Below are 18,576 nucleotides of genomic sequence, written 5' to 3' on the forward strand. Positions count from 1 at the left end.
GGCTGGCACCGTCACTGCGAAGCTCCCTCTGTCTTGGGCTGCCGTCTGCCTCCCTCACCCTGTCTGCACTAGCTGTTTCAATGCTTGGGCTTTGGAGTCGGTCAAGCTGTGTTTGTATCCCAACTGTGCTTCTCCCTGCCCAGCTGGGCACACTCCAGTTTCCTCATCTATAAATTGGGATAATAATCCCATGCCTGTTAATTGGAGTTATTTTGATCACGATTTGAAGTAATATATGTAAAGTGTTCAGTGTAGGGCCTGGTAGAGAATTGGTGGTTAATCAGCGTAGCTCTTATTACTGTGATTAGACCCTCTCTTGGTCTTGGCTCCACCTCCAGGGGCTTCAGAGCCCATTGTGCCCGCCCCCTGCCAGGCTGAACAGCCCTGAACTGCTCTTCCTAGGGCAGGTCTTGGCCCCCTGCCCATCTCTCTGCCTTGGCCTCCCCCGGCTGTCTCTGTGGAATGGTGCCACCCTCTGCCTTGCCCAGAGCTGTGCCTGACTCTCCCACTGGGGGTGTTTGCAAAGGAGAGTGGGCTGAGTGTGGCACCTGGCCCGGGAGGGTATGGTGGCCCCGCTGTCCCTCGTGTGCTGTAGCAGGTTAGGGAGGGGTGGGAATGGCTCGGATGCCAGGCCCCGTCTGCTTTTTTTCGGCCCTCCCCTGGCAGGGAGGCCCCAACCCCAGCTTTCAGCCCCAGCTCTGATCCTTCTGCCCAAGGCTCTGAGCAGTGCCTGGGAGCCTGGCACCTTCTCTGTGTGTGTGGGGAGTTCTGCTTCACTGGTCCTGGCCCCCGGTCTTCTCCCTGAGGATTCATGCTCTGGATGTCCCCGGCGTGCTCTGCCTCTTTAATCTTTCTGTCTGGGTGTCTCTGTCGCATGCGTTCTCTCACTGGTTGTTGTCTTTTTGTCCCTCTTCCAGTCCCCCTCCCTAGCCTACCCATTTAGGCTCTGGGGATGCCATCCAGGCCCTTTGCATTTTAAAAAAGCTTCTCAGGTGATTCTGTGCAAGTTGGGGCTGAAACAGCATCTGCTTCTGTCTACCTCCTCTTCTTTCTCCCCGTCCCTTTCCACTGTCTGTGTCTCTGTGTCCCTCCCCACCTTCCTGGTCCCTGCTCTGACCCTGTAGTTCGCTGCTTTCGGTCTCTGTTCTGTTTCTCTGGCTCCGGCTCCTCAGCCCCTCTCTGCTTGGGGACATTACTGAGGCCCTGGGGTTTGGGGCCCTCCCAGTCTTGGGCAGCTGAAGGGCTCCAGCTGAGTGGAGGCCTAGGCTCAAGCCATCCTGTCCCCTGGAGTATCACTCTGATGGGCTCTGCCACTGTCCCCTCAGGGCCTCACTCTGGAGCTCCTGCGTGGTGCTGCCCCTGCTGGCGCTCACCTGGATGTCTGCCGTCCTGGCTATGACAGACCGCCGTTCCGTCCTCTTCCAGGCCCTCTTTGCTGTCTTCAACTCTGCGCAGGGCTTTGTCATCACTGCTGTGCACTGCTTCCTGCGCCGAGAGGTGGGGCTGGGCCTCTCCCGCCCTTGTGTACCCACCACACCTGCCAGGCCCCTGGCTTCTTCCCCACCGTGCAGACCGGGAGGGTCAAGGCCCTGACCGGGGTGTTCCAGGCCCCATCTGGGCAGCCCTTAGTGTGGAAGCTGATAGCCCGGGGTACCCACAACTGTCCCCTATGCTTATCCTTGGCATCCTGGGTCTCCTCCTCCCCTTGCACCCCACCCAGGTGTCATCACCTTCCCCAAGGCTGGATGTGTTTGTTGCCTGCTTTCCACACTTGCCTGGGCATCTGGGGTGGGAAGCACAGCCAGCTGTGGTTGGGGGCCCTGCAGCGGCCGCAGGCCTAGCAGGCGCCCTCTGTCCCCAGGTCCAGGATGTGGTGAAGTGCCAGATGGGGGTGTGCCGGGCTGATGAGAGCGAAGACTCCCCTGACTCATGTAAGAACGGGCAGCTGCAGATCCTGGTGAGTTAGGGGCCTGGGCAGGGCCTGGGCAGATTCTGGGCACCCCACACCCCAGGCTTCCTGCCCTAGACCATTTACCTTCCCCATCCATGGCAGGGTTGGGATAGGGATTGGGTTTGATTCAGGCTCAGCCACTAATGCATGGGTGGCATTGGGAAATCCTTCCCCCATTCAGTTTTCCCAGCCATCAGGTAGGGCTGGGGTAGACCATGCCTGGGCTCTGCTGGGCTGTGGACTGGGCCATGGGCAACCCTCAGGCAGGCAGACTGGGCAAAGCTGGCTGGGGAGAGCCTGAGCCTCCTCCCACCCTGTTACATTAATCCTCCCTCTGCCCACCTGCCCCTCCCTTTCCGCCTATAGTCAGACTTTGAAAAGGATGTGGATCTGGCTTGTCAAACAGGTGAGTGTGCCGTGACAGAGCTGAGAATGGCCCTGGGGTTGGAGAAGGGGAGGCCCCGAGCCCCATCATGGGAGGCCCTGATGGAGTTCTGGCTGCTGGAGTCCAGCTTCGAAGTTAGACAGCCCTGAGTTGGATACAAGGCTGCGAATGTCCCTTTCTGTATGACCCTGGGCAAACAACCTGCCTCTCTCAGCCTCAGTGAACACACCTGTAAAGGAGAGAATACTGTCCTCCCAGGGCAGGTTGGAGGCTCAGGGGCATGCCTGAATCACGGAACATCGAGTCCTTAGCAGGACCCCGGTACAGAGTGTTACGTTATTATATGATTTCCAGATTCTTACCAGAATCGCTTTCCATTTCTGTCTCCTGGGGAACTGCTGCACAGGGAGGTGGGAAGACAAAGCCCTTTGACAGCCCTGGGGCTATGGGGTCAAAGTCGGGACCTGCACCAGGACATTGGGAGCTGGGCCTTGCCTTTGTTTCTTGCCCTGTCTCACTGTGGGGACTTTGGGGCCATTGTCTTCTTAACCCCTCTTGTATGTGAGAGATTACCAACCACCCAGCCATCTCTCCAGAACCCAGTTTCCTTTCCTGTCCAAGCGCAGGGGCTTGGTACCTCCCCAGCCTGGGCAAGGACATCTGGAGGTTCCTTCTCCTCAGGACTCACCCCCTCCCTCCCACTCCTGCCCCCAGTTCTGTTCAAGGAGGTCAACACTTGCAACCCGTCCACCATCACGGGCACACTATCCCGCCTGTCCCTGGATGAGGATGAGGAGCCCAAGTCCTGCCTCGTGGGCCCTGAGGGCAGCCTCAGCTTCTCACCACTGCCTGGGAATATCCTGGTGCCCATGGCAGCCTCACCAGGGCTGGGGGAGCCGCCGCCCCCGCAGGAGGCCAACCCTGTGTACATGTGTGGGGAGGGCGGCCTGCGGCAGCTGGACCTCACATGGCTGCGGCCCACTGAGCCGGGCTCTGAGGGGGACTACATGGTGCTGCCTCGGCGGACTTTGAGCCTGCAGCCTGGCGGTGGGGGTGGAGGCGGTGAGGATGCCCCCAGGGCTCGGCCGGAGGGGACCCCCCGGCGGGCTGCCAAGACAGTGGCCCACACTGAAGGCTACCCCAGCTTCCTGTCCGTGGACCACTCGGGCCTGGGGCTGGGCCCTGCCTATGGGTCTCTCCAGAATCCCTATGGAATGACCTTCCAACCGCCACCACCGACACCCAGCGCCCGCCAAGTGCCCGAGCCAGGGGAGCGCAGCCGGACCATGCCTCGCACCGTGCCTGGCTCTACCATGAAGATGGGCTCCCTGGAGGTGAGGGGCTGTAGGGAATGGGGTGTGTGTCTGAGACTCTGTGTCAGAGACTGTGTGTCAATCACAGGCTGCAGCCAGGAAGGGACAGCCTCAACCTCCCCAGAGCAGCCTTTTGTAAAAGTCACTGGGGGTGGGTACACGGAGCATTTCTCCCTCTGTTTCTGCTCATGGCAGCTCTGTGGGGTCTGTGAATCCCTCAGACACGCTGGGACTTCATGCACTGGAAGTGCGCTTCTCGACTCGTTCGTACTTGCTTTAGGGCCTACTTGGGGTGACTGGTTGGGATGAGTCCTCATTTCAGGAGACTGTGGCTCAGGCAGTGTGCTATGCTGTTGGGGAAGCCACATCATAGGGTGTGAGCCTGAGCTTCTGCATCACGCAGGTCTGAGTTCCAGTCTGGACTCTGTGATTGGCAGTGAGATCAGTGAGCCTTAGTTTTCTTGTGTGCAAAGTGGGGATAATGTAGCAGTCTCTTCGTGGAGTAGTTTTGAGGATTGAATGATGCATTTATCTTCGTGTGGAGCAAGTAGAAAGTGCTAGATAATTGGGGATTGCTGCTGTTAGCGTCCCTGAAATCAGCTGCAGGCGCCGCCCACAGGCCTGTGATAACTGACCATCTCTTCCTGGGAAAAGCAAACCCCTCTGGGTCCCTGCCTGTGTGTGTTCTGTGAATGCTCCACCTTCCGCTGGCCTCCTCAGGTCTGCTCCCTGCAGAGGATCCCTGGGAACAGACAGACAGTAGTGACCTGCTGTGGAACTCTAGAACATTCTACAACTTTATTGGAGTCATGAAGTGGGTGTGGTTAAGGAAAGAGGCCAGAGTCATGGCTTAGCCACAATTGACTGTTCCTGCTCGGCCTCAGAAACCCACTCCCCATCCTCCACACAATGAAAATTAAGTTAGTAGCTAGGGGGCTCGCAAGTTTAGTTTTTCTCCCCAAATGCTTCTGGAACATTTGGTGCCTGCTCCTGCCACAGATGGCAAAAACAGGAAGGCGTAACAAAGACAAAACACAACACCAGCGTCGGAGAAGGGCACGCTTGGCGTCATGGCGGGTTTTGTTCTGTGGACACCTGCCTGCTGGCCACTGATGAGGGCGGACGTCAGGCTCCTTGTGTGGGAGGCAGCAGTAAATGCAGCAGCACTTTGAGGGGTCAAGGATGACATCCAGAATTCTGGCGTGGGCAACTGTGATGCGCGGAGGAGCAGGTTTGGGCAGGGAATTACAAGTGCATTCCATTGGTGTGAGCTGCATGTGCAGTGCGTGTGGGGCGTCAGACAGGGAGAGGTGCCCTGTTGCCCCCAGAAAGAGAGATGCGGCCAGGATGAGGAGGATACACAGGATGATGTGTGGTAAAGGCAAGATAAGGTGCCAGGCCAGAGCGTGAGTGCCTAGTATTAGAGAAGCCAGGGTGGGCAGCAGGGAGAAAGCAGGTAGGGAGAGGAGAGGAAAACCAGGAGAGTGGGTGCCATGGGCCCATGGTGGTCAGCACGTCCACAGGCCTGGGAGATCCAGATGGTGGTCCTAGTACCACCTTCGAAGGCCTGGGAGCGATTCCCTTCACCTCCCTGGGTCTCAGTTTCCCCATCTGTAACCTGGGAAAGTTGGCCTTGGCTTCATGGGTCTTCCTGTGCCAGCATTTTAAGACTGTCAGGCCTCTTTCTTGAGTGGCAGTGGGTGCGGCACAGCGTACCGGGGCCTTGAGAGTGGTCTGGGGCAAGGAGAGCCAGCGGTACAGCGTACCGGGGCCTTGAGAGTGGTCTGGGGCAAGGAGAGCCAGCGGTACAGCTTACCGGGGCCTTGAGAGTGGTCCGGGGCAAGGAGAGCCAGCGGCACAGCTTACCGGGGCCTTGAGAGTGGTCTGGGGCAAGGAGAGCCAGCGGTACAGCTTACCGGGGCCTTGAGAGTGGTCTGGGGCAAGGAGAGCCAGCGGTACAGCTTACCGGGGCCTTGAGAGTGGTCTGGGGCAAGGAGAGCCAGCGGTACAGCTTACCGGGGCCTTGAGAGTGGTCTGGGGCAAGGAGAGCCAGCGGTACAGCTTACCGGGGCCTTGAGAGTGGTCTGGGGCAAGGAGAGCCAGGAGAGGCATGAGGGAGCAGAGAGGCCAGGGAGGCAGTGCCTGGTTTGGCAGGAAAAGGGGCAGTGTGAGGTCAAAGGAAGGTTTCTGAAAGCCTGAATCCCTGTGTTTGCAGGACAAGTGGAAGATTCCAAGGGGAGGGGTAGCTATGGCTGGCAGAGAGAATGGGGCAAGATGGGGAAGGATGCAGGGTGGGCTCTAGGGCACAGAGAATGAGCATCGGCTCTGATTCCATGTGGGCATCGCAGCCTGCCATGTTGGAAGTTCGCACCATGCCATTTGACCCGTGTATGTGTGTCTGTGTATGTTCAGTGAGGCCTAAAAAGCTGCCCCATGAGGGTCCCTAACTTCTGGGCCTGGGCTGGGGGAGTTGCAGCGGGCAGACCCCTGGGGTGCCAGGCTTCCTGTCTCTAAAGCCCCTGCATGTGGTAAAAAGCTTTCTTCTCCTCCACCGCCTCCTTGTTGCTCCTTCCCAGCGAAAGAAATTACGGTATTCAGACCTGGACTTTGAGGTAAGGGCTGTGTGTGTGCTGGGCGGTGGGACATCTGGCTGCGGTGTCTGTCCCTGGAGGGCCCACTCCTAAAAGTAGTCCAAGCTCTGTTGCAGAGCCTGACCCCAGGAGCCCAAGCCTGTGGGTTCTGTGGGATCTTCCCATGATTCCCTCCCTGCCCAAGCCCATAGCACCGATGTGAAGAGAACCAGGGCTTGTCCCAGAGGGGCTGGCAGCAGGGAGGGATGTAGGGGGCCCGGGGTGCTGAGTGCCCTGGGTAGGGGGGATCATGGTTCTGCCTCAGGGAGCAACCCTCTGATGCCCTGTGTCCCCTAGAAGGTGATGCACACCCGGAAACGGCATTCAGAACTCTACCACGAGCTCAACCAGAAGTTCCACACTTTTGACCGCTACCGCAGCCAGTCCACGGCCAAGGTGAGGGCTCCTCCCATGGCTGCCCCTGCCCCGAAGCTCAGGGCCTGACCTGGTGCAGCAGCCCCTGGGGTTGAAGCCTGACCGGTGGCCCCCGTTGCAGAGGGAGAAGCGGTGGAGTGTGTCCTCGGGTGGGGCGGCCGAGCGGAGCGTGTGCACCGTGAGTCCCCCCGGGCTGGGTGTGGTGAGGTGGGCCTGAGGGACCCGTGCCCTCCCTGCCCTCCTGCCCCTCCCAGGCATCCCCAGCCTGTCTCACCAAGGGCCTCCCCCATGGCATGGGCAACAGTCTGGGGCCGTCTGGGGGTGGGGAAGGTGCCGCAGATGGCGAACAGGGGTGGAGGTCCTCCAGGATTGGGAGGGAGAGTGGTCAGCAGGAGACATGTCCCGGGGGCCACTGAGAACAGGCAGGGGTCAGGAGCCCCACCCTGGAACCAGGCAGGTCTGTATTTGAACTCTGCTTTGACACCTGATTGCTCCATAATTTTGGGCATTACCAGCCCTCTCTGGGCCTCCTCAGTTTATTCTTCTGTACAATGGGTGAGGATACTGGACCATCTCCACGGCCCCTCCCGCTCCCTCCACAGGATAAGCCCAGCCCCGGGGAGCGCCCCAGCTTGTCCCAACATCGGCGCCATCAGAGCTGGAGCACCTTCAAATCTATGACACTGGGCTCGCTGCCCCCCAAGCCCCGAGAACGGCTGACTCTGCATCGGACAGCAGCCTGGGAGCCCACAGAACCACCGGATGGTGACTTCCAGACAGAGGTGTGAGTGCCACGCTGGACTGCCCACTGCATATAAATATATATATCTCTCTATTTTCACACTCCACTTTGGAACTACCCAGGAGCCAGCACCCTCTCCCCTCTCCCGAGGGCTGGGCAGGGAGGCGCCGTGGACTCAGCCAGGCTTGGGGAGCCAGACACGGCTTGGCCTAGGGGCCCAGGGCCCTTCCTTGTTTCTCAGAGGCCCCTCAGCCACTGGAACCCCATCTTCAGCCCAGCCTGTCCGTCCCTGTCCCGGGCTGGGGAGGGGGGAGGGGAACTTTGTTGGGAATAAACTTCACTCTGTGGATTTTGCTGCTGAGCTGTTTGCTTCCCTCAGGTAAAGGCCCAGCTCTGGGACCCTGACTTTGTTCCTGTCTCCTGGGTTGAACTCACTTGATCTCATCAGATTATGTGATGGGGTTGGGCCAGCCCTGCCTGGGAGGGGGCGGCCTAGGCTCTGACCCCATCTTTGTCCCTGACTCTCTGGGTGACTCATCCTTTCCCCGATCTGGGTTGGGGAAAGCAGATTGGGAGTGTGGGAGAGGACCTCTTATGGCTGGCCTTCCCTGGTGGCTGTGATGGTCATGGCTGCCATTCACTGGGGCTCAGAGGCCAGACTGCCTGGGCTAGAGCCAAGACAGAGCTTAGTGACCTCGGTTCCACATCTGTGAAGTGGGGATGGTAACAATGCCCACCTCACAGGGTTGTTACGGGGATGAAACAAATTCCTATGTATAACGTGCTCAGCAAATACCTGGGACAGGATAAGCTCTTGAAGGATTAGCTGTTACCACATGGCACCAGTCTCATGCAGTGCTCTAAGCTAGGAGCTTCACACACGTCCCCTGGCCCCTCATAACAACCCTGTTGTTGGCCCATTTTGTGGATAGGAAAATGAGGCCAGAGATGGGAAGTGCCCTGCTCAAGGCCACAGTCAGGCAGAGCTGGGACTTCAAACCCATGCTTGGTGGAGGTGGGGCTTCAGCTCAGCTTCCTGGAACTTGACCATGGCTGCAAGGGGGGCCTCAGGCGCTGGGTTGTGGTGGAGCTGCAGGTGTTGGGCCAGGCCAGGGCTAGGGTGGGGTGGGGTGCGGGAGCCAGGCTGGCTTGGTGCCGGGGGCAGGAGGCTTGTGCTGAGTTGCATTCGTTACGTGCCTGAGTGAGCAGATCCTTGCTCAGTTCTCAGGCCCCCGGAAAGAGGGGGCACAGGATGACATGTGGGAACATCTTCTCGAGTCAGGCAGCAGCTGGAGCAGAGGCACAGTTAACAGGGTCAAAGGTCCTTGCTCGCCTGGTCATTTAGCAACATGGGCGCCTCTGGGCCCCTTCCCACGGACTCAGAGACACAGACACAGGTCCCTGGAGAGCTGAGGGAGGGCTAGGTGCTGTGGCAGCCTGGGTGGGAGTGACAGAAGTGACTGGCTGCTGGGGTAGGGGGTATCACAGATACTGGCCTGCCCAGGGGGGCTGGAGGAGGGGTGGAGGCCTCTTCAGAGTTTTGCAGGCCTTGATGGCACAGGCTTGCTCTCGGTCTCATTCCAATCCTGCCTGCTGTGAGACCTGGTCAGAGGAGCCGTGCAGGCAGAGTCCACTCAGGACTGTGCTCCTAGACCCTCGGAGCTCCTGCGAGTCACTCCTCTGCCTCCCTCCCTTCGGGCAGCCCCAGCACTTAAGTGTACACAGAGCTCACTCAAGCACTACCTCATTTGATTCTTCAAGGTAGGTATTGTGACTGCCCCATTTTAGAGATGAGTAAATCGAGGCTCAGAGAGGGGACATGACTTTCCCAAGCTCCCACAGCTTGTGACTGGGACTTGTGGCTGGGAGTGGCAGAATCTGATACCAGCCAGCTTAGGTACCTGGGAGCTTTGTTCACGCAGGAGCATGCTGTGGCAAGGACAGCAGTGGGCAAGTGCGGCCGGCCTTGGTGATAGGACCTGGGATCAGGAGTGCCACCGCATGTTTCATCCTTTCCTGGCATTCTCTGGAATGTGTGTCAGCTTCATTCCTTAAAGCCTCTTCCCCCAGGACCCACCAGGCTTCCTCCTCCCAGCTCCATCACTCAGCATTGCCCCTAGAGGGGAAGGAACTTTCTCTCTTGAATCCCAATTAGAAAACCCTCAAGGAAGGAAGAGCTCGGGCTGGCCCCAGGCAGGAGGCTGGGGCACTGTGATTGGCGGTCCCATCAGGAACCTTGGGGGAGAGGGAGAGGGGGGAGAAAGGGGGAGCCTGTTTGTGGAAGGGGGTTTGCACAAACAAAGCCCCCATCCCGGACCGTGTACCAGCAGACCCTGCTCCACATCCTGGGCCATTCCTTCCTCTGACCATCACCTAAAGGCCTTCTTAGTGCCTTGTCCTGTGCTCTCACCTCCCTCCTTCGTGGTCTTGGGCTCCGCTGGTCACCACCTCTGGGGCCCTCTGGGGCTGAGGTGCAATGTGCACATCCCTGCCCTCCTGTCCATTCCTGCTTTGCATCTGGTTGAAGAGGAAGTTTAGTATTTACCTTGTTGATTCTGCTCAAACACAAACCACAGCTGCCAGCAGAGGCCTCTGCTGGTTTTGGGACCAGCCACTTAGCATTCCTGGGTTGGGGGCTTTGTCCCTTCCTAGCCCTCAGTCCCTGCTCCCCCAGGCACTGACTTGCTATGTGACCTTGGACAGGCCACTGGATCCTGTCTGACTTGGGTTTCCCTATCTGCAAAATGAGTTGGTCCAATATCCCTTCCATTTGAGCTAATATCTAACAACCTGTCATTTCTTTTCTGGACTCAAATTTCTCACATCATTGCCCTCATTTTCTCTGCCTCCAGTCTCCAGCCCTTCATCCACATGGCCCAAGTGATCTTTCCAAAATGCAGATCTGGCCAGGCCACTGCTCAGACGCCTTCCGTGGATCCTGGAATTAGCCTAGAGTTCAAGGCCCTTGGCAATGTGGCCCTTGCCTCCCTCCTCTGGCCCATCTCTCTGACCTCCATGCCTATGCATGTACCATTCCTTCTGCCTGAAATTCCCTCCTTCTCACAGAGGGGAAACTCTCCTTCAGCCTTCCAGACCCAGCCCAAGTAGCCCGCTGTGTGATGCTGTCCGTGAACTGCCTGGCCCAGCAATCAGCACTCTCTAGGCCCCCACAGGCCTTGGCAGCACTGTCACTGCTGCACTGATCACACAGAACTGCTGTCATCTGTGTTGACCTTACTGCAGTTTATGCACTCAGAGGCCCACATGAAGCAGGCATCAGTGGATCTTTAGTGGGTGAAGGGTGGAATACACAAATCTTCCTGAGCATTGATTTCCTCATCTGCAAAATTGGGATAATGACAATCCCTACCCAGTCTTCCTCACTGGATATCCGGAGCATGACTTAAGATGATTCATGGGAAGCATTTTGTAGGTGTTAATCTACTCCTCCCACAGTTATTCTTTCCTCAACCCCAAGTGGGAAGCCAGCCCTGGATGCTGTCCAGGGTGCTGAAAGGGACGTGTCTTCTCCCAAAGGATGAGGAGACAAGACTGAGAGGCCCACACAAGCTCAGCTGCAGCCTTTCCTTGCTTTCCTGACTGGCAGGGTCAAGGGTGAGCAGACCGTCCCTACCTTCATGAGAAAAGACCCTGCGAGATGTCCAATAAAAATACAATGTAAACGACATATGTAATTTAGAATTTTCTAGTAACCATTTAAAAGTTTAAAAAGGTGAAATTCATTTTAATATATTTCATTCTATATATTAAAAAAGATCATTTCAACATATAATCAATATAAAAAATGACTGAGATATATTTAACATTCTTTTTTATACGAAGTCTTGGAAATCTCGTGTGTTTTATGCATACAGTGTACCTCAAGTCAGTCTCACCACCTTCTGACTGCTTAGTACTCCCATGAGGCTACCATGTTGGACAGCACAGCTCTAGGAAGAACAAAGGCAGTGACCTTGAGCAAGTGAACTCAGTGCCCTCTGTGAAAAGGAGGTACTTCCCCACAGCCTGCCTTATGGGGCCATGGAGAGGGCTTGAGGAGGCGAAGGAGGGAAAGTTGCCAGCACAGTGCCCGCACAAGGGAGGTCCAAAGCCAGGGTTCCTGGACTCCACATATCCTGGGGATACCGGTGGGCAGGGAGGAGGTGTTGGGGAAGTAGGGGAAGGTCCTGAGGAGACCTGTGGACTGGTATCAGGCCTCCCTCAGCAGCTCTGGGGGAAGGGTGCACCCTCACCCTCACCCTCACCCTTACCCTTACTGCAGCCACAGACTCTGCGAGAAGGGAAGCAAGTTGAGGCTAGACTAGAACAGACACATTAAAACTCAATTGGGCTTAAATCACTTCCATTAGGTGCCAGTTTAAAGGAAATTAGGTGGCCTGAGGGAGGACCTGGGTGCGGGATGCTGCTGACTTCTGCTTCTCAGGACTCATTTCCCTTTAGGCTTCCTCATGCCTACCCTGGAACCTCATGGGGTCGCCCAGTTGGGGCTTTTCTAATCCAGTCCCCAGTACCCACCATATTCCTCCCTCCACTCCTCCAAGGCCACCTACTCCAGGAAGACTTCCACACTCTCAGGCCCTGAAAATACATGCTAAGTGTCCAAGGCAGAGGAGACTCCATTGGGGGTTTTGGCCCTTAAGGAGAGTGGGAAGCTATGGAAGAGTGTTGAGCAGGGGACTGGCATGATCAGATTTCTATATCAACACAATTTCTCTTGAGTAGATGAAAAATGGATTGGTGGGGGCAGGGACACTGAAGAGTGAGGGTGGATAGAGAGAGACCAGCAAGGAGATGACCTGCATTAAGGAGACTTTAGAGGGTGTTGTGGAGGAGGAATGGAATTTCTATATATGTAGTGGGTAGAATTGTCAGCACTCAGCACCTGGTGTGGATTGGGTATCAGAGGATGACACCTGGGCTTCTGTCTTACACACCTGGATGGATAACCGGGTCATTGGCATAGGGGTACAGGAAGAGGACCAGCTTTGGGGGAGACGGTCATGAATTTGTCCTTGGGCATTGTCTTAGTCTATTTTGTGCTGCTATAACAATACCTGAGACTGGGTCATTTATAAAGAACAGAGATTTATTTCTTGCAGTTCTGGAGGCTGGAAAGTCCAAGGTTGTGGAGCCATCATCTGGCAAGGTCTTTTTTTGCTACATCATCTTATGGCAGAAGGCGGAAGGGTGAGAGAGAGAGCAAGAGATTGAATTCAAAGACCCGAGCTCTTTTATAATCAGTGTTAATCCATTCATGAGGGCGGTGCCCTCATGACCTAAACACACCCCTCCATTGACCCTATCTCCCAGCACTGTTGCATTGGGGATTAAGTTTCCAACACATGCTTTTTGGGGGACACATTCAAACCATAGCAGGCATGTTAACTTTGAGATGGTCAAGGGGAGATGTCAAGTAGAAAGTAGGTAGTTGAACACACAGGGCTGGAACTCAGAATGAGGGGCTGGGCTGGAGTCATTACTATGGGAGGAACCAGCATTGAGGTGGGTTGTAGAGTGGGGTGGGAGGTCAATAAATCAAGGGACTAGAGACAGTTCTCAAAGTGGAGCTTTGAAAAGAGGGAGACTCCCTTTGTTCAGGACAGGTGAAAAAAAGAGTAAAGAGGGAGAGAAAGCTCAGGGCCTACTGTAGTCTCTAAAGGTGAGTTAGCTGGAGAGGATGATGGGAGATTTTCATGAATAGAGAGGCTGTCCCTACCTCTTCCCCAAGATCCTACATAATGATCAGAAATAACCAGCCCTACCACCTTGGGAGACCAGGTCCTGAGACCCAGTAATGAGTATCATCACAGAGATTGATTCTGCTCATTTGTTGCACTTCAGGTTAGCCACAGTTCCTGGAGATGGGAATGGGGTGGGGGGACACTCAACAAAGCCTGAACTCCAAGACCTTCTGGAAGGATGGGACTCTGGACTCCATGGGAAAGGTGGAGATGCAGGCACTGTGCTCCAGGCTCCCTGAAGCCCTCACCCCTACTCCTCCTGAGCAGGCAGAAGCAAAGGTGAGCCCCTCCTCTCCAGGCCTCAGCTTCCCTATGGACCTGCTCCAGGCTGTTATGTCCCCATCCCCTGTGGTGGCATGACAAAGCCTCAACCATCAATCCAAGTGTCCCTAGAGTCAACCAAGAAAGTCAATATTTAATTTGGGCACCATGTTAATGCCATCGATCGTCAGCTCCCCCCTCCTTCCTCAGGCTCATTTGTCACTTCCCACTCACTGGGGGTGGGGTGGGGTGCAACCTAGTAGAGGCAGAGCTCAGCCTGGACCTGGCCTGGGAGAACTGGCCTGGATGTGGAGGTGCTCCCCTGAACCACCCAGCTTCTAATCCCCCAACAATCACTGAGCTGCTTTGTCTGAGTTTCCTAAGTGCCATCCCTGGGGAGGTCAGTGAAGTGGGGAGGGGAGGTCAACTTTTCTCCCAGGCCCCCACATTGAGTCTAATTCCCTTCTGGGGCCATACATAGAGCAGGTGTGGTTGGGGTTGACTGAGTGAAGGAGGGCTAGCACCTGCCACATATGCCACTGGGAGAGAAGTGAGAGCAAATCTTGAGACCCGGCTTCTGGATCCTTCCTAGGTGCCCGGTTCTGTAAGTGTGATGCTGTGGAAGTGGCATGGGAGCCCTGAGATGAGGTCATCTCTAGGACCCAGAGAGGAGGCTGAGGGAGCATTGAGCTTAGAGGTTTAGAGCTCAGCTGGGTAGCAAAAGAGGGGCTGGGGGAAGGGCAGTCCCCATTCAAATACTTGGCTGGGTCCAACTTCCAGTTTGTTCTTATCAGTTCTGTGGATCCAGATAAGGGCCCCTCAGCATTCTTCCCCAGCCCGGTTCACCCAGGGAGAGAATGCCTCCAGTCTGCTTCGGGGGCCAGGCTTTGGTCCCAACTGCAACTCCATCTCCAACTTGCTGAGTGACCTTGGACAAGTAACGTAACCTCTCTGAGCTTTAGGTACCTTCTCTGAGAGATCTCTTGGACCTTGGTCACTTTGTACTGTTTTTAGAGGGTCAGGGATGGGCAGGAGCAAGCCTTGATGGTCCAAGGAGGGTATTTCCGAGTTCTCACAACGAGCAGCTCCCAAACCTGCTGACAGTGCTACTGCCTTCTTCCTACCTGTAGGGCCGCTTGCTGTCAATTAGGCCTGGGCCACAACGGCACCCTTGGTTCTCCTCGTTATCCAGAGTGCACAAGCCAAGACCATGTCACTGAGGGGATGGTTGGGCAAGCCCTGCCATCTAGCACTGGGTGACCAATGGGCAGACTGAGTTCAGTTTGGGATGCCAGCAAGACAGTAACATATGCACACACACATAAGCAGAAAGAAATTCTGAGGCCAGGCGCGGTGGCTCACACCTGTAATCCCAGCACGTTGGGAGGCCAAGGTGGGTGGATCACCTGAGGTCAGGAGTTTGAGACCAGCCTGGCCAACATGGTGAAACCCTGTCTCTACTAAAAATACAAAAATTAGCCGGGTGTGGTGGCAGGTGCCTGTAATCCCAGCTACTTGGAAGACTGAGGCAGGAGAATCGCTTGAACCTGGGAGGCAGAGGTTGCAGTGAGCTGAGATTGTGCCATTGAACTCTAGCCTGGGCAACAAGAGTGAAACTCCATCTCAGAAAAAAAAAAACCAAAAAAAAAAAAAAAAAACGGAAATAAAAGAAGTTCTGCTTTCATGAACTAATCCAGAATTTTGCAATTGAAAATCCAAAAGGAAGTGGTTTTCATTCCAGCATGTGCGTAAAGAAGTATGCACCATGGATTAATATTATTTCTGTTATGAATGATGTATGGGAGTGCCAGACTTTTCCCAATGGATGGCATGTAAATGTCTTAATCTGGCCCCGTTGACCTACTCTGAGCCACTGAGTCAAGCCTTGAGCCAGGAGAACTTGATTTGGTCATTTATTTATCAGTAAACGGTGTCTGATGTCAACCCCATGCTGGGCCTTGGGGTGGGCACCAACAACGTAAAGATGAGGAAGGCATAATCTCTAAGAAGGCTCCCAAGATGGGGGAACTGGGGGAAGGGATGGATATTGTTTCCAGGGGCTTCGCATTGCTCTTTGACTAAAACAAAGTCTCTCACTGTGGCCCAGGAGGCTCGGCACACTCTGGTCCCTGCCCATTACCCTGTCCGAATGTCCTGCCACTTGCTGTCACTGACTGAGCAGTTCCATGGCCTCCTCTCTGCTCCTCAAACACATTTCATGGCTTCTCCCTTCCCAGGGCCTTTGTGTTTGCTGTGTCCTCAATTTGAAAGTCTCTTCCCTGGCTGTCTGCTTTGCTGGCTCTCATCTTTTGATAACTCCTCCAATGCCACCTCCTCAGAAACGCCTTCCTTGACTACCCCTTTCCCCCACCAAGTCATGTTTTAAAAATCACATCACCTAATGCTTTCCACAGTATCATTTCTCCTGATCTGAGTTTATATCACTTGTTTCCTATTTATTGTCTGTCTCCCCCACCGGACTGTGAGCCCCTGAGGGCAGAACAGGGTCATACCTTCATACTGTTGCTGGGACAGGATAGGAACTGCATAGATATTGCTGAATGAATGAATGAGGAGACATTGGGAGGGGGCTGTCCAGGAAGCAATTAGAGCCGAAGGTCTAGTTTTCAGTACCCTGCCGCAGGCAGACTATCTATGTCTGTGCCTGTGGTGGGGTGGGGAGGGCTTTGCCTGTGCAGGCCTGGGAAGGGGAGAGCCCCATAGGACACCAGCCTCAGGGCATGCATATTGCAGAAGGCTCATTCCTTGAATATTAACTCACTGCCAGACTGGCATCCCTGACTGCTGCTGAATTTTTCACTGTCAGAGCCAGTGGTTCATGGGGGATGGGGATTGGGAGGACAGCACATTCATGTCCAGAGGGTCACATGCACTTTTGTGTGACAGTGTCATGTGCAGCTGTTTAGGTAAGGGCTTGCTCCCAGGTGGCCATGCATGGATGCTATGGGCAGCTCTATGTCTGAGCATGTTCTGCTCTTAGCTGGTCTGCTTTGCACACAGGTGAGTTGTGTTTTACATGCTCTCATTTCCAAGTTCAATTGAGGGAAGAAAGGGCCCTTAGAGAACATTCCGTTCCACTCCTCCCATTGTGCAGAAAGGAAATCTGAGGCTCAGAAGGGAGAGGTTGCTCGAGGTCACACCATGAGTCCTTGGAGGATCAAGGCTAAAGCCCAGTGAATAGTGAGCATTTATTGAGAGCCTGTCGTGTACCTGACACCATGCTGGGCACGGGGCACTCACTCTACTAGAGAAGCCCACAGTCCAGGAAACCAGGCTTGGGGAAGAGAGAGACAGACATGGGCCTGAGCATTAGGCTGCAGAGCAGGAGGGGTTTCCTCTGCCTTCAGAAGAGGGTGTCAGGGAAGACAAGGAAACACTTGCACTGAGCTCTGAAGACTAATTGAAAGCTCAGCAGGCAGAGAAAGGGGAAAGGGCACTCCAGGCAGAGGGTGCCTCATAAGCAAAGGCACGAGGCATGAAACAACTTGGCAAGTTTGGGGAATTGCAAATAGTGCAGTTCAGCTGGAGAGGATGGGCTGCGGATACGGGGCGGTGAGATCACAGTGGCTTTGTGGGCCATCATCAGGGTTTGGATTTTATTCTGAGGGCCAGAGAGGAACCACTGAAGCAGACTTGGGTTTTAGAAGGATTTCTGTAGTTACAGAAGAAAAGTGAATTCAACCGATATATTTTGAGCTCTCAATATATGCCAGGTACCACGCTGGGTGCTGAGGATACAATTCTGAATGAGGTACATACAGTCTCAGCTCTGCAGTGTATTAAGAGACACACAGGTGTAGTAGGGAGGAAGCTTGGCACACAAATAAGAAATACCCCATTTCTGTGTTCACTTTAAACCAACTCCAGTCTGACTCACTCTAAACGTTTTCCTATGAGTTGGCAAAAAATTTAATCTCAACCATCACTGAGGCTCCCTACCACCTCTCCCACTGACGTGTGCAAGGAGCTGCTGGCCCCCCTGAACATGGGCACAGAAGAAGTGCCTCCTGTATTCAGTCTACATTGATTACACAGAGATGTCCATTGTCCTAGTAGTCCATATGGTCTCTTGAGGCTCAGTGACTAAGGTGTTCCCCTGCTACTTTGGGGCACTAAGGCTGGTTCCCCAGTGTTCGCACTCCAGCCACCCCAGGTGCGTTACCACACATCCCCACAGCTCCTGTCACCTGTCAAGGGAGCTACCACCTGTCAGGGGAGCTAGACACAGGTCCCTACCACCCAAAGGACCCCCAGCTTCTGCACCCTCTGCAGCTAGCTTTCGTCCCTCATTTCTCTGTCCTCTTCTCCCCATCCCTTGGGAACACCTGGCACGCCTGCTTCCAGAAGTTTAGCTCTTTCCAAACGCAGGATGAGCCATCAGACTTCAAGCAGCTCTTTGCATTCAGGCCTGCACAGTTCCCCGAGGCTAGAAAAATCAAAGGGCTTCGCTACCAGCTTGCAAGTGGGAGGGGAAACTACAGGAGAGCAAAGCAATTAATATCTCAATCAATTGTCCTGCCACGGGAATGAATAAGCCATTAGAGACCCAGGCAGTGACTGCTCTGAGAGAGGCAGGCACATACTGGGGGCTGTGGGAGCTTAGACAAGGGGCACCTAACTTAGACCTGGGGTTCAGGAAAGGCCTCCCAAGAAGGGGAGTCTGCCAGACTAAGCCCTGAAGACAGCAAGGATTAGGCCAGGGAGGGCGTTCCTGGAAAAGGGATGAGGAGCTGACAGTTCCCCCGTATGGGTGGAACGTAGAAAGCCCCAGAGAGGGACTGGGGCTGAGGGAGGTGGAGCTGGATGGTGAAGAGCTCAAGCTCCAAGTGTTTGGAGTCTATTTGGATCATGAGATGCCATTGAATGATTCTAATCAAGAAAGTGACACAACCAGATTCCTGTTTAGAAATGCCACATGGCAATGAAAAACGGATGGGGGAGAGGGTAAAACTGGTGGCCGGAAGAGCAGTTTTCAGGTGTTCCAGGGCCTAGAACGGACAGAGGCAGCTCCCAGGGATAACTGCAAGGAAGAAGGGAAGGGGATGGGACCTGGAGGTCGGAGGAAGAAGGGAAGACAAATGTTAGAATGACTCCCCTTTCTATCTGGGGCGAATCCCGGGGATGGAGCAGACTGGG

General features: G+C 55.0%; 1 protein-coding gene across 33 annotated transcripts in view; it reads left to right on the forward strand.

Moving 5' to 3' along the window:
- Positions 1-7,745, forward strand: part of ADGRB2 (adhesion G protein-coupled receptor B2) — a 37,562-nt gene extending 29,817 nt beyond the window's left edge. For 12 of the 33 annotated variants that reach the window (XM_015133820.3, XM_015133834.3, XM_028836689.2 and 9 more), the window contains 8 exons: positions 1,326-1,497; positions 1,862-1,957; positions 2,318-2,357; positions 3,051-3,670; positions 6,226-6,261; positions 6,577-6,675; positions 6,776-6,832; positions 7,257-7,745. In XM_015133820.3, coding sequence (XP_014989306.1) covers positions 1,326-1,497; positions 1,862-1,957; positions 2,318-2,357; positions 3,051-3,670; positions 6,226-6,261; positions 6,577-6,675; positions 6,776-6,832; positions 7,257-7,442 — 1,306 coding nt within the window. In that variant the 3' untranslated portion in view covers positions 7,443-7,745. The remainder of the gene's footprint in view (positions 1-1,325; positions 1,498-1,861; positions 1,958-2,317; positions 2,358-3,050; positions 3,671-6,225; positions 6,262-6,576; positions 6,676-6,775; positions 6,833-7,256) is intronic. The other 21 variants (XM_077964793.1, XM_028836670.2, XM_077964853.1 and 18 more) reach the window with 3 other exon arrangements.
- Positions 7,746-18,576: the final 10,831 nt, after the last annotated feature.

This window comes from Macaca mulatta, chromosome 1 (assembly GCF_049350105.2).
Source record: "Macaca mulatta isolate MMU2019108-1 chromosome 1, T2T-MMU8v2.0, whole genome shotgun sequence".
In the NCBI taxonomy this organism is placed as follows: domain Eukaryota; kingdom Metazoa; phylum Chordata; class Mammalia; order Primates; family Cercopithecidae; genus Macaca; species Macaca mulatta.